Source organism: Electrophorus electricus, chromosome 13 (assembly GCF_041902795.1).
Source record: "Electrophorus electricus isolate QZ-2024a chromosome 13, ASM4190279v1, whole genome shotgun sequence".
NCBI lineage: Eukaryota > Metazoa > Chordata > Actinopteri > Gymnotiformes > Gymnotidae > Electrophorus > Electrophorus electricus.
In genome coordinates this window covers 15,950,563-15,964,718 of record NC_137509.1, presented here as the reverse complement: position 1 = coordinate 15,964,718, position 14,156 = coordinate 15,950,563, and the positions used below count along the sequence as shown (strand labels likewise).

The 14,156-nt window shown below is 39.1% G+C and overlaps 1 protein-coding gene across 28 annotated transcripts in view; it reads left to right on the top strand.

The window, feature by feature from the left end:
• The window catches only part of ank2b (ankyrin 2b, neuronal), a 123,414-nt gene that overhangs the window by 79,432 nt on the left and 29,826 nt on the right, over positions 1-14,156 (top strand). For 18 of the 28 annotated variants that reach the window (XM_081694806.1, XM_081694808.1, XM_081694805.1 and 15 more), the window contains 24 exons: positions 140-238; positions 920-1,018; positions 1,172-1,369; positions 1,979-2,077; positions 2,453-2,551; positions 2,638-2,736; positions 2,828-2,926; positions 3,010-3,082; positions 3,224-3,274; positions 5,212-5,350; positions 5,767-5,836; positions 6,053-6,150; positions 6,759-6,794; positions 7,782-8,006; positions 8,737-8,835; positions 9,760-9,914; positions 10,110-10,321; positions 10,560-10,764; positions 11,024-11,120; positions 11,271-11,499; positions 11,764-11,889; positions 12,147-12,269; positions 13,074-13,106; positions 13,644-13,665. In XM_081694806.1, coding sequence (XP_081550932.1) covers positions 140-238; positions 920-1,018; positions 1,172-1,369; positions 1,979-2,077; positions 2,453-2,551; positions 2,638-2,736; positions 2,828-2,926; positions 3,010-3,082; positions 3,224-3,274; positions 5,212-5,350; positions 5,767-5,836; positions 6,053-6,150; positions 6,759-6,794; positions 7,782-8,006; positions 8,737-8,835; positions 9,760-9,914; positions 10,110-10,321; positions 10,560-10,764; positions 11,024-11,120; positions 11,271-11,499; positions 11,764-11,889; positions 12,147-12,269; positions 13,074-13,106; positions 13,644-13,665 — 2,785 coding nt within the window. The remainder of the gene's footprint in view (positions 1-139; positions 239-919; positions 1,019-1,171; positions 1,370-1,978; positions 2,078-2,452; positions 2,552-2,637; positions 2,737-2,827; positions 2,927-3,009; positions 3,083-3,223; positions 3,275-5,211; positions 5,351-5,766; positions 5,837-6,052; positions 6,151-6,758; positions 6,795-7,781; positions 8,007-8,736; positions 8,836-9,759; positions 9,915-10,109; positions 10,322-10,559; positions 10,765-11,023; positions 11,121-11,270; positions 11,500-11,763; positions 11,890-12,146; positions 12,270-13,073; positions 13,107-13,643; positions 13,666-14,156) is intronic. The other 10 variants (XM_081694797.1, XM_081694813.1, XM_081694819.1 and 7 more) reach the window with 7 other exon arrangements.

Sequence of the window (14,156 nt, the reverse complement as noted above, 5' to 3'; positions counted from 1 at the left end):
TTCTGAAGTTGATGGTACAGTACACAGTGATATAGGGACCACCTGAACATATAATAACAACTGATATTGATATTATCATTGAAACGATTCCAGCAGTCAACTTACTGTGAAACTCATTTTTTAATTTTCCTCTTCACAGAAAGGGTTCACTCCCTTGCATGTGGCATCTAAGTACGGAAGCCTCGATGTGGCCAAACTTCTCCTGCAGCGGCGTGCCCCTCCAGACTCCCTGGGGAAGGTAAGCAGGCTGAAGCTTCAGGCAAGCCTCGCCATGACATGCACCAATCTGGTGTGCTTCCAAGAACGGAGTGTTAAGTTATGCAGTGAAGTGGTGATGCTCAGGACAACAAACCTACCGAGAGCTTGAAAAGTGTAAAACCATTACTTGTTTAATTACACCATTGGTGCTCCTGACTAAATGTTTAAAAGCAATTTTCATGTACAGTAAAGAAAATTTGCTCTTTAAAGTAGATGTGAAAATTCCAGCATGATGTTCAGTATTGTCATGTAAGAGGCTACAAGCTGTAATTGTGCGTAGTTTGTAGAACCTAATTCATAGACTTTCTTGGAATGTTGTTTAAAAGAAATACATAGAGGCTATGTTGACTGCAAGAGCACCGGTAAGCATAGTTTCTATTTGATGATAACAAGATCCTTTATAAAAAATAATTAAAACAACCGATATTTCTGTTTCTTTTCTTTAATAAGGAGCCAGATAATGATTCCTGCCCGGCTTGCACTTTAATCTAAATAACTTTTTACCAATAAACAATAACATGTTAACATTCCCTAGTAACACAGCTTTCTCATGTACTCCTTTTGTTTGTGTGTGTGTTTGTGCATGTGTGTGTGTGTTTATGGCTTTTGCAACCCTAACAACCCTTTCTAAACCATTTCCCACTGACCTTCGTCCTGACAGAATGGTCTCACACCTCTCCATGTCGCTGTGCATTATGATAACCAGAAGGTGGCGCTGCTGCTTTTGGACAAAGGGGCAACTCCCCACGCCACAGCCAAGGTGAGACCCTTCGGTCACACGTGCTGAAAGCCGGTGGGTTTTTTGGGAAGAAAAAAACCAACTTTAAGCATTCATTTGTTGTGAGTCAACTCTCCGCACCCGTTTTCTGCCCCACGGCACCCATAACCGCCCACCGTCTCCTCCCGTGCCTAGAATGGATACACCCCTCTTCACATAGCGGCGAAGAAGAACCAGATGGACGTTGCCGGTACCCTGCTGAAGTTCGGGGCGGAGGCCAGTGTCCTGACCAAGCAGGGAGTGACCCCGCTTCATCTAGCAGCCCAGGAAGGGAACAGTGACATGGCTGCCCTGCTGCTACAGAAGGGAGCCCACGTCAACACACCCACTAAGGTGACAGGATACAACCGTCATCTTTTTAATTTACAAAACAACTGTCAGCACTTAAAAGTCAGATGTCGGGCTATTTTGAATTATATATGAATAAACTGGATCCCTCAAGAGGTCTGTACCGAATCTGAACTAGGTTTAACAGGGTTTATGGCACATATAAATAATCTTAAACTTTACATGTAGGTATTACTTTTGATACTGAGAATAGACACAAAACTCTTGCTTGATTTACTCAGAGGTTTGTGTCAAACTCAAAGATGTCATGTCATGTAATCAGACCATTAGGTCTGGTATCATTGGACAAAAGATCCAATACTGTGATTCATTCATTTTCTGTTGAACCTCGATGTTTCCAGCACTAATTAAGTTCACCTAGACTCATTCAGCAAGTTATTGCCTTTTCATTTTTTCATTTGTCAAAAACCCGATCTCTTAGCTTGCTTTGTTTGTTTGTTGAGGTCTGCAACCTATTGCTCTGTAATCATATTTTGTAGGCTATACATTTATAAATGCAAATTAATAATCACTCACACTAGTGTAATATAATTCATTTGAAAATTACATTGAATTGCTCACGTTGTTCACTGCATTCTTTTTCTCCCTTTTCAGAGTGGACTTACTGCTCTGCATCTTGCTGCCCAAGAAGACAAAGTGGGAGTCGCGGAGATCTTAGTTAAACATGGTGCCAACCTGGACCAGCAAACAAAAGTAAGGGAATTAGAATGTCGTTACTATAGTAACCCAACAAAATCATATTGCATCAGGTGGCAAGGAGAAAAAACCCAAACCATAGTAACTGGGGCTTGCCACTGTCATTTCATTTGAGCTACACCATGACTCTCGGGGGGGGGGGGGGGGGGTGGGTCTGGGGTCTGAGAAGAGTAAATAGCTCACACATTTTTGTGATTTGAAGATTTTTAAGAAACTTTAAACATATTGCTTATGTTTAAACTTAGTACTTATTTAAACATATTACTTATGTTTTTTACTCACCTTGACCAACAACTTTCATGCTGTTGAAATGAATCAACCTTTTCATTTCAGTTGTGGGGGATAACAAGTGATAAATCTTCTGTCTTCTAGTTGGGTTATACGCCGCTAATCGTCGCTTGTCACTACGGAAATGCCAAGATTGTGAACTTCCTTCTGAAGAGCAATGCCAGTGTCAATGCCAAAACTAAGGTATTTTAGTTATATATTAGTCATCAACAACCATGGTAAGCCATTATGAGTTCTAAAGGCGAATTTGCTGTATTCTCTTTTTGTAGAATGGATACACACCTCTTCACCAAGCTGCCCAACAGGGAAACACACATATTATCAATGTCCTGCTGCAAAATGGAGCTAAACCCAATGCCACTACTGTGGTAAGGGGACACAAACACACAGACACACGAAAACATATACACAGTAGAAAACATTCATTGACTAAGCCATGACTTGTATTTTGTACCACAGAATGGAAACACACCTCTTGCTATAGCCCGTCGCCTTGGTTACATCTCGGTGGTTGATACACTGAGAGTGGTCACAGAAGAGATCATAACCACTACAACAGTAAGTCTCATTTAAAATGTCTTATAAACATCATTTCCCAATGCATTACAGTTCCTATGTGTGTGATAATGGTGTTTGTACAGACGGTGACTGAGAAACACAAGCTCAATGTGCCAGAGACCATGACTGAAGTCCTTGACGTGTCAGATGAGGAAGGTGAGTTTCACAGTCAGCCAATCACAGTGCTCCAAAATGACAGTAAAAACAGTAGTTCATTGTATATACTTTTAAAAGGTTAGAGAAAGTGTTAAAATTTACTCTCATTTTCATGAGTTACCAACATAAAATGTCATGTAGTGCTCAAGGAGGCTCCTGATGGCACTATATCTGATGACTCCTTCGATGAAGGTACATGGTGTTACTGTGGTCATGCTTGGTTGCGGTGCAGATTCACTGGGGGTTTGAGTTTATTAATTGTTTAATTGCATTGAGGGATGATTGATTTTTTTTTTTTAACTGAGCACTGTGTTATGGTACACCTAGCATGCGATGCACTGGGTTAAAAGCACTGCTTTGTTGTGTTTATCATCTCACTAAATTTGAGAACAGAAAGTGTGATGCTAAAAAGCAATTCTCCAATACCTAACAGTTTTAATGGGTAACGTATGAATAATTTATGTATTAACATTTAAGTATCAACTTACTAACTTGTGTCACATTGGTAAAAAATAAAGCAAACAGTGCAGAAAGATTTTATCCCAGCTTCTGTTGGGCATGAGGAGGTTAAGGTCAGAAATTATATGACCAACACATTAACATTGAAGCCATACATACTGGTTAATCACAAACCAACCCACTACTGACTATCCCATTCAAAACAAAGCAAGTTATGACCCAAGGGAGAAGCTAGACTCTAAGGAGTTGAGTGACATTGCCCTAATACCATGCCACATCTTCCCTTACATCCATCCATGTCATTTAATCTATTTTCACTTTCAAGAAGCTTGAAGTAGAGATTCTAAGAATCTTACAAAATTCAGGAAGAAATGTATTATTATTAAATGTATTATTAAACTCATTAAATTATTCCACCAATAAATCATTGATTATTATGGGATGTGAATTGAATTGCAAATATTAAAATAGTATCAAACAAGTGTATAATACATGTCTGATATATGAGTGATAGAGTTGTCAGCATATTACTTTAAAGTGTTTTTTTTTTGTATTTATTCAGAGAAACTGGCAACAGCATTGTTCAATGAAAAACATTTGAGGTCTTATCAATAATAATGAGTAAGATTAGTGCATATTTAATGCTCGTAGTAAATGTTGTCTAATGATAGCTTTCTGTGTGACATGATAGGTGTTCAGAGTTCTACTTGAAAGAGCAATAGTACAGCCAAATAGTGTAACAGCTATTTCTGGGTTCGGATAACATACTGTATGTGAAGACCTGACCAGTGTGAGGGTCTGTTTGCATGTTTGAATGACTGTGATGTATCATTGTCTTCATTCAAATGGCCATGAGGGTGTATGTATATATTTTAGATGCAAGCTCTCACAGGATACTGGTAAAGATGAAGGTATTCAGAAACAAGGCTAAAAGGGTATATTTTGAATAGCGTCTCGGCCAGAGGAGGACTGAAGTTGACGTGTTGACATGCCTAGACTTAGTAGACTTGGTGCATTACAGTGGTGTATGCTTTTTCTTTTAAAAATATCCATTATTGTTCTACTCTCTAGGCAGCTACTCTCTGTATGCTATTGACAGGAGAAGTCCACTTTCAGTCTACAATATGTTTTGTATTTTCTGTCAGTATTTCCCTGCTGCTTTATGCCAATTTTTGAAGTACTTTCCCTACTGGTCATAAATGGCAACAGCAGCACTGGTGCTGTTATTTTTACACATTATCTCAGCACTCAGCTGCTGAAGCCATATTCCTTAAGTCACGTAGGGTGCTGTGAGGAAGATCAGTCGTAGAGGCTTTGATGATTAATTCAAGCCTTGTTTAATGACAAAACAGAAAATGTGTGCTTTCTATTTAGTGTCTTGCAGTGTGTGTGTATATATGTGTGATTTTGTGCATGCGCCTGTGTGTTTACCTATATGGTAGCACAGCAGTGTCTTAATGCCCAAGGCATTAGAGCAACTATCCCATGTTTTAGCATATTTGTGTGTGTGTGTGTGTGTGTGTGTGTGTGTGTGTGTGTGTGTGTGTGTGTGTGTGTGTGTGTGTGAGAGAGAGAGAGAGAGTGTATTGTACCCTCCATGGATTTGAATATGAGAACTGCAGTGGTTTATGAGGACCTTCAGGTAATGCCATCTTCTGTGTGTGTCATAGGCGATGACACCATGACATGTGATGGAGGGGAGTACCTGCGAGCAGAAGACCTAAGGGAACTGGGAGATGACTCCTTGCCTGGCCAGTACTTGGACGGCATGAATTACCTCCGCTTCAGCCTGGAAGGACGATCCGACAGGTATCTCCGCATAGACGCATCATGAAACCGGTGTACTGTAATCCACAATGATGACTTGGATGAAGCTTGATATAAACATCCATTAAGAATTTTGCAAGCTTGATAATTTTTTTTTTCTCCATCATTTCACATAGCTTTACTTTACATCTCACTGTACTGAGTATAGTCGAACAAGACAAATTCCTTTTTTGTTAAAGTAGTTAAAAATGACATAAAATGGCTGGTTAAATTAGGTTATGACTTTTCCCACTAACATCTCACTCCTGTGCTTCCTGCAACGCTCACGCAGTCGGTTGCAAAGGTATGAGGGCAATATGCTGCTGCAATCTGCACTCTAAATGTGAAAATGCCAGTGTTTGCCAGAGCTCCTGCAGCAGACCATGCCAGCTCATTGGCTCTCTCAACTGTCTTTTCAGTACGGACAGATCCTCCCCTCATCATGGCTATTACTCCCCAAAGCATGATGATCCAATCCGCAGTTACCAGGTAAAATATACAGACTCCATTGAGAGATTCTTCAGATGCTGCTGACAAATTTTTCACATATTTTCCTGTTGGGTGGGCCGTTATTAAAGTTCCATGACCTGATTTCTAACCACAATTTAATTAACTACCTTTTGAAATTGACCAGTGTAGACAACAGTACAATAACAATACATATTAATTGTCACCCTAAAAAGCCTCTCACCTTTCTGTCTCTAGGCATCATCTCTTGCTAATGAGATGGACTCGTACAGGCTGAGCTGGGGAACAGACAACCTGGACAACATAGCACTGTCCTCCAGCCCCGCCCATTCCGGGTATGGACTACAACGCCACATGCTCACTCATGCTCACAATGTGTGCCAGCTGGGCAATTGTTATGAAAGTTAGGTCATGACCATTTGGTGGTTTGTCACTGATCCATACTACAAATTAAATCTGGAAAATTAAACTGAACATAGCGAAGTTCGATATTGCATGAAAAACTATTTTGACAGTAATAGACAGCAGTGTCTCATTTGTTCATTTATTGTTAACTTGCTGATCTCTGCGAAACAGAAAAGAGTAGACGAAGTCAACTTATTTTTACATTTTATATTTAATGGTTAATTTTGTTCTAATAAATATCACCTGCATTATCGTTTTAGGCAATTTGACTTGACCAATAACAGTCATTTTTTTTCATAATGTATGTTTGGGTATGTAATTAGTAAATTGCAACTTTTGGCATATTCTATATTTTTACAGTTTACTTGCTTCAAATCTTAATGGATTAAGTCATGGCCAGTTTTCATAATTTTTCCAATTCCTGTTAAATATCTATTTATCTTGCTTTCTCTGTATGTTCTTTGGTTCTTGGTTTCTCTTTTCTCCTTTCTTTCTCTCTTCCTCTCATTCTCTGATGGCTATTTTATTCCGTCTCTAGCCCTTCCTCTCCATGCCATCACCATGACAACAGCAGGTGACTGGCCGCACTTTGACATATGATCTTTTACCCTGCCCCCTCCCTTTTTCAGTGAGCTTCTGTCATACCTGCTCTGCCTCTTGGCTCTCATGCAGATAGACAGATAGTCAGGAACCTTTTTACGACAAACCCAGCTATAAATTCAAAGCATCAAATGTGTATAATGTTTTAAAGATATCATCATCTGAGCTGCCCAAAAGCACTGCAGGTTAAAGTCAAACTATATGACCGTGAATGCATGCGTCATCTCACCAACATGTCTTGCCCCAGAAACCTGCTAACAAATTTGATGCTGGCTTTGCACTTTTTGGACACCCCATTTTGGGTAACAGTGCATTAGAATATTCAGCACTAGCTAATTTGTAACCTTCCCCTAAACTAACTGTGTTATTTTGTGTTAACTGTGTTGGTGGTCAGTACTATTGTGCATTAATGTGTACTTGCTTAAGCCCACATGTAGAGATGCACCAGATTTTATAAGACTGGATTTTGCAGCATGTTAAATTCACAGTAATTATCTGGTCAACATGGTTATTAATGTGGGACATGAAAGCATTTCACAACATTTGTTGGGTATTGAATGCTTTACGAGCCATTCACTTTCCAGGAAGTTAACACACCATGATGTCATTTCACTTCTGTTCCTTTTTATGACTGTTGTGCTGTTTGTGAAATGTGTTTTTCATTGTCATAAAGGCCTCTTGTGCGCCCTTTAATCCTGACAGTATGCCATTACATTTCTAGCATGCTGCGGAGTCATTCCACTGTTGTGTGCACTGTTTCATTGTAACACCTACACATCGAAACGTGTCTGCGGGTGTGTTGTGATGAACCCCCCTCCCCCAACTACCACCAAATGATTGTGCTGCTGCGTGTTTTTGCATGTGGAAAAAAGTGCAAAAGCAATGAGAAATGTCTGCTCAGCTGCTGGTGATGATGCCATGCTATTGTGTGTGCTGACACAGTGCTGTCTCTGGCTTTCAGCTTCCTCGTCAGCTTCATGGTAGACGCGCGAGGCGGAGCCATGCGAGGGTGCCGACACAATGGCCTACGCATCATCATTCCGCCCAGGAAGTGCAGCGCCCCGACCCGGGTCACCTGTCGCCTAGTGAAGCGCCATCGTTTGGCCACCATGCCGCCCATGGTGGAGGGAGAAGGTTTGGCCAGCAGACTGATAGAGGTTGGGCCCTCTGGTGCCCAGTTCCTCGGGTAAGATTTTCTGATCTTATAGTAGTTTCGGCATGGTAACCCGACAACATGTAACTGACAACACTTAGTAACCTGACAACACTTAAATAAAGCTATTTTATCTTGCTTTTAACTGTTATAAGATATTGTTTAAGGTGCTGCACTTGTGGGATGAATGCTTATGACAGACAATTATATGATTATATATTTTTTGCTGTAATCCTTCTTGTTATTTAATGCGTAAAAGCCCAGTGCTCACCACTTCGTTATTTAATGTGTAAAATTCAAGTGCTCACTTCTTCTTTGCTTTCTGTGAAAACAAAGCTTCTCTTGCTTGTCTGCGCTTAACCAATCACTCTTGCAGTAACATTCAAGACTTTTGGTTGCTTCACAGCTTGCATTAAGGACAAATGCAAATGTTGGTTAACCATTTTATAAAGCCAAACTCCCCCTTATGAGAAGGCTCCATGATTGATTTGATATGTTTATTTTGGTTAAACATATACCAGTAGATTTTTTCTTTAACTGGATTAAAAGTTGATTTTCTACTTAATTATATTGAAGCAAATATCATTTGCAACAACCTACACAATTCAGTACAATGAGTTTTAAAAATTATTTACATATGTGGGCCAGTTGTACCCCACTGACAGGAAGGCTTCGATAAATGGTGTCATTGAAGATGAGGACTCCACCCCCAAACTGTTTGTCATCTGTGCTCTCTTTTTCCACTGCTGCTATTGGACGGCAGTAAACTCCATCTCCCCACTGCCCCGCCCCCTCTGAATGAGGGTGAGAGTTTGGTTAGCCGCATCCTTCAGCTGGGGCCACCAGGGACCAAATTCCTGGGGTAGGAGTGACACATATGAAACAATCCATGGATGCTGGTCCCATATCCCTTCTTCTCCTCCTCTTCTTTTTTTGTCCTTCCTTTCTGCTCTTGTCCACGATTCAGTGAGTGTGTCGATAGTTGGCTGTGGTAGTGTATTGTGATGACTGTGTATTTTGGATTTACTGTGGTTTTGCCTTTCATGTATTGGCCTTGCATCATGAGATGTGTCTAAACCTGTTATAAAACCTCTTAGGGGAGCTGGTTCAAATCATGGCGAGCATTTTAATCACGTACTTGAAAAGGCACCTTTGAACAGTAAATGTTGCTATAACGGTAATATTATACCAAAGTACACATGACTGTATATGAGTAAAGGTGCCCTAGACCTATTTTACACTTGGAAAGTTTATTCTGTATGTTATGTAGCCAAATGTAAAGAATCTGGGGTTAAACACTACCAGACTTTTTTTTTTTCCTCTGTGTAGTAACATATATGTAATGAATGTTGTTTATAGTTGTTTATCTTCAAAATACTCTGGATAAAACTGCAGATGACCCAGGAGAAGCTGAAGCAAAAAATTATGTTTTGACTTCCATTGTAGTTTTAACATGTTTGGACATATCATGATGGCAAAATCATTTTTAGCATATGTGCTATCTTGGCATGAGCACATTTTTAAGCATACCAGCCTGATGCTTTTATATAGGTTTGAATGACTTTTTAGCTCCTATGGTTAGCTTTTAATGTTTATTTAAATATTGGTGATTTTATTGTGTCATTTTGGGTGGTCCTACTGTGCAGCATGATGTCTCTCACATGAACACACTGAAACACTCCAGCAGTATGGCAGTGCAGATGCAACACAGGCACATTAAACCTCGGCAAGTTCTATTTACGTGGTTCTGTTTGCATGAAACACCATTGGTTCTGCTGGCCTTCAGACCGGTGATTGTGGAGATCCCCCACTTTGCTGCTCTGAGGGGGAAGGAGAGGGAGCTGGTGATCCTGCGCAGTGAGACAGGAGAAAGTTGGAAGGAGCATCACTGTGAACACACAGAGGAGGAGCTCAACCAGGTCCTCAATGGCATGGATGAAGGTGAGAGCCCTATGTCAGAATGCAGTCTGTCTTTTTACTTTCTAATTTGTCCATTCTTCACAGCTGCTTAAATGATCATGAATTAGTCCCCACAGCGGTTCTCGTTATCTTTTTTTGTCCTACACTTTTTTTTTTTGTTGTTGCTAAATTTGCTTGACATGTCACTCTTCCCATGCTATTGTCCTGTTTCATCAGACCTGGACACTCCAGAGGAGCTGGAGAGGAAGCGGATTTGCCGCATAATCACTCGGGACTTCCCACAATACTTTGCAGTGGTGTCACGGATCAAACAGGACAGTAATTTGATTGGCCCAGAGGGTGGGATCTTGAGCAGCACTGTGGTGCCACAGGTTCAGGCTGTCTTCCCTGAAGGAGCGCTCACAAAACGTATAAGAGTCGGTTTACAGGTAGCTGCTGTATGGTGCTTTTTTATAACTGCATTTAATTATATAACATGTTATGCAGAAAGATTTTGACCTGGTGATTATCAGTGCTCAGGCAGTTCAACTTTGTTACTTTCAGTTAAAATGATTCCTTCAGTCAGTTCAGATTTCATTTCTGGAAAGTTATCTATCACTGATTTGTAAAAAGAATGTAATATTCCCAGGGTAGTTATTCATCTACCTACTTCTGTTTATTGATCAGGCTCAGCCTGTGAACATGGACATGGTGAGGAAGATTTTAGGAAACAAAGCTATATTCAGTCCTATAGTCACGTTGGAGCCTCGTAGGAGGAAGTTCCACAAACCCATCACCATGACCATCCCTGTCCCTAAAAGTTCCACAGACCCCATACTCAATGGCTTTGGAGGAGATACACCAACACTTCGACTTCTGTGCAGCATCACAGGTGTGTGTGCATGCACAAATTAATACAGAGTCATTAACGTTTAGACAAAGAAAGAGTTAGAAAACATGATGCATGCTATAATCTTACTTTATATGATGTTTATTGCATTTATTCCTAAAACAGACAACACGTATGGCTTTGCAACTGTTATGGTCCCAAACATACAAACAGCATAAATATTTGAGAATTCAGTTCTTACCTTCAAAAATATATTTTTTTTCTTACAGTATAGTACTAAAACTGCTCTGTGTATAACCAGGTGGAACCACGCCAGCTCAGTGGGAGGACATCACAGGAACCACACCTTTAACTTTTGTTAATGAATGTGTGTCATTTACCACAAACGTGTCTGCCAGGTAGGTCCTGAAAATACTGGGAGGTTTAATTGCATTATTTACTTTGGGTTCAATTTATCAATACATTTTGAGGAAAAACTGTAACTATCACTTCACTTTGACAATCAAAGTTGTATTTACTTGTCACATCCACCACCTTTTGCTGCTCAGATTCTGGCTGATAGACTGCCGGCAGGCCCAGGAGTCGGTCAACTTTGCCACACAGGTGTATCGAGAGATCATCTGTGTTCCGTACATGGCCAAATTTGTCATCTTTGCCAAAACGCATGACCCCATAGAGGCACGCCTGCGCTGCTTCTGTATGACTGATGACAAGATTGACAAAACCCTGGAACAGCAGGAGAACTTCACAGAAGTGGCTCGCAGTCGAGATGTGGAGGTGTGTGTTTGATTTGTTCAAATGCACATACTCACAAGAACTGTTGGCTAAAGATTATGGAGACCATGTAATTGTAATTACATTTACATCTTTCACTGCTTTGATTGGGTCTATTTCTTTAGTTGGGACATTTCTTTCACTGGGTAACTTCAAACTCACATTCAGACAAAGGAGTTACATAGCTTCCCAAAAAATCAAAAACCCAATAAAATGTCTAAAGAAAGAAAACTTTATATTCCAAGATAAACCCTGTGCTAATTATAGGTGCTAGAAGGAAAACCGATATATGCAGACTGCTTTGGAAACCTAGTCCCTCTCACCAAGAGTGGTCAGCATCATCTCTTCAGTTTCTTTGCCTTCAAGGAAAACCGACTTGCCCTCTTTATAAAGGTGAACTACCTGACATAGTTTTGCACTTTAGTGCTTTTGCAATTTTCCTGTTCTCACAAAAGCAGATGCTTCTATTAATTCAGATGATTTGTTCATTTAGTAAGCTACTAATACCATCCTTGGTGTAAATGTATTTCTGAGGGAGCTGTACTGGCAATTTTTGCCCTACTTTAAAAGCTTGTTATTAGTTGTATATTATTGTTGTTATTAATTTGTTTATATATTTTATGTTTGGCTGCTTGTTGGAAATGTTGCAGATCAGAGACAACACTCAGGAGCCTTGTGGTCGGTTGTCATTCATGAAAGAACCAAGATCATATAGGAGTTTGGCCCATAATGCTATATGCAACTTAAATATCACTCTGCCACCATACTCAAAGGTAATTTATTTGTACCTACCATAATGCTGATGAAATCATACACATACAAATATAACCAGACCAATACATCTGATGTCTCTGTGAACACATTTTCCTGACTTCTGTGTTTCTATTAAAATTGTTCCATGCATGCATGATTATAATATTTATTTTTGTAATTTCAATATTTTTTGTCTGAAACAAACAGTTTGGATTTACAGATTAACCTTTTATTATGTAATCTATGTAATGTTATAGTAAGATATGTTTCTATTTACTATATACCTGTAACACAAAGGAGGAATTATAACAGTGTAAATAGTTTTGGGCTGCTGTGCTATAGACTTTAACATACATGTAATACTACTACTCTTGGATTATCTACCGTATTTATGTAAGTTCTACAGGTATTCATATATTTGGATCAACTAAAATGCAGTTAAATTAGGATTTAGACTGTGGTTATGGTTAGATTTTGGCCTTTTGGTTGGGTATTTTTCAAATAATCAGTAGTGTTAACAAATGACACATATTCAAATGAATTTAAGGCTGTATATGCAGACCTAAAGAAATACTCCTATACTACAAAACCTGTCATTCCATTTACTTCTGTATCATTTTTGATAAAAGTTTCCAACCAACTCTGTGTGTCCTCCATACATATCCCTCCTCCAATCCATGCCATGCCTCATTGGCTGGCTTAAGAGTTCTGTTGCTATGGTAACTGCTTTGCCTGCTCTCTTTCTCCTATTCTCTGTCCTTTATCCCTCTCTTTATCTCTTTCCGTGCCCCCCTCTGTCTTTCGCTGCTTTTTGCTCCTCAAAGGAATCAGATTCAGACCAAGAGCCTGATGAGGAGGTAACTGTGGAGATATTTTCCTCTTCTCTTAACATCAGTTCTGTTGGATCTTCTGTTTCCTTTGTAGTTTAAATGTTTGCAGAACTTTTGCATTTTTCTCTGATTTTATTTCACCTGGATTGTCATGGCCGGGTTGTCGCTGCATAGTACGCAGAAACAACTAAAACACTATGGAAACACAGCTAATTTTATCAATGTTAAGGTCTGTCACTAAAATTATTAAATGATGATCATGAATAAAATACAATGGGCTAAGGATGAGATATTTACAAATTTTTGATTGTTGCTCCCCTGAAATGCTGCATATATAGCTCACTACACTGAGCTGTACATGAAAATTCTGGATAGATTTGAAATGAAATTGGTTTAGTTATTTCTTTTATGTTGCTTATTTGTTCCCCGTTGCTTACTTTTGTAAGAGTATATGAGAATGTTTTCTCCTATAATATCATGGTTGTTTTGAAACTATAAAAGCGATATACTTCTTATCTGTATTTAACAACTGATTGAATCTGTTTCACGTGTTTCTCTTTGCAGACCAGTCGAACACTTGGCAAATGTAAGATATTTAATTTTTGTAGTTGTAGTATTTCTTCCATCATTAAACATGTTCTCTTTTAACCAATTAATTTACCAATTAACAACTGTACAATAACTCACATACCTTGGTATTCATTAGCATTTCTAACAATGATTTTAATAATATTTAAGCTGTGCAGTGTTAACTAACATGGGAATATAATAGTTAAAATATCCTGCTTAATTTATTTAAGATTGGATTTCTCTTATTTAGGTCTTTTAAATGTCATCACTCCATCTTTGTCCAAAACACCATCAAATAGTGAAATATAGGCATTACATGGCTTATCTTACGAAGCTTTTACTCGATTCAAGTATTAAAATTTTAAGAGATACTGCATGAACATGGAGCATGAGATTTCATTCATTCTGTGGGGATGTTTGTTTTCAGTTGTAATTACTTTTTACCCTCAATCATTTTTTTTAATATAGCAATCTGCAAAGCAAACTGTCCCCCCCATTTCCTGTTTT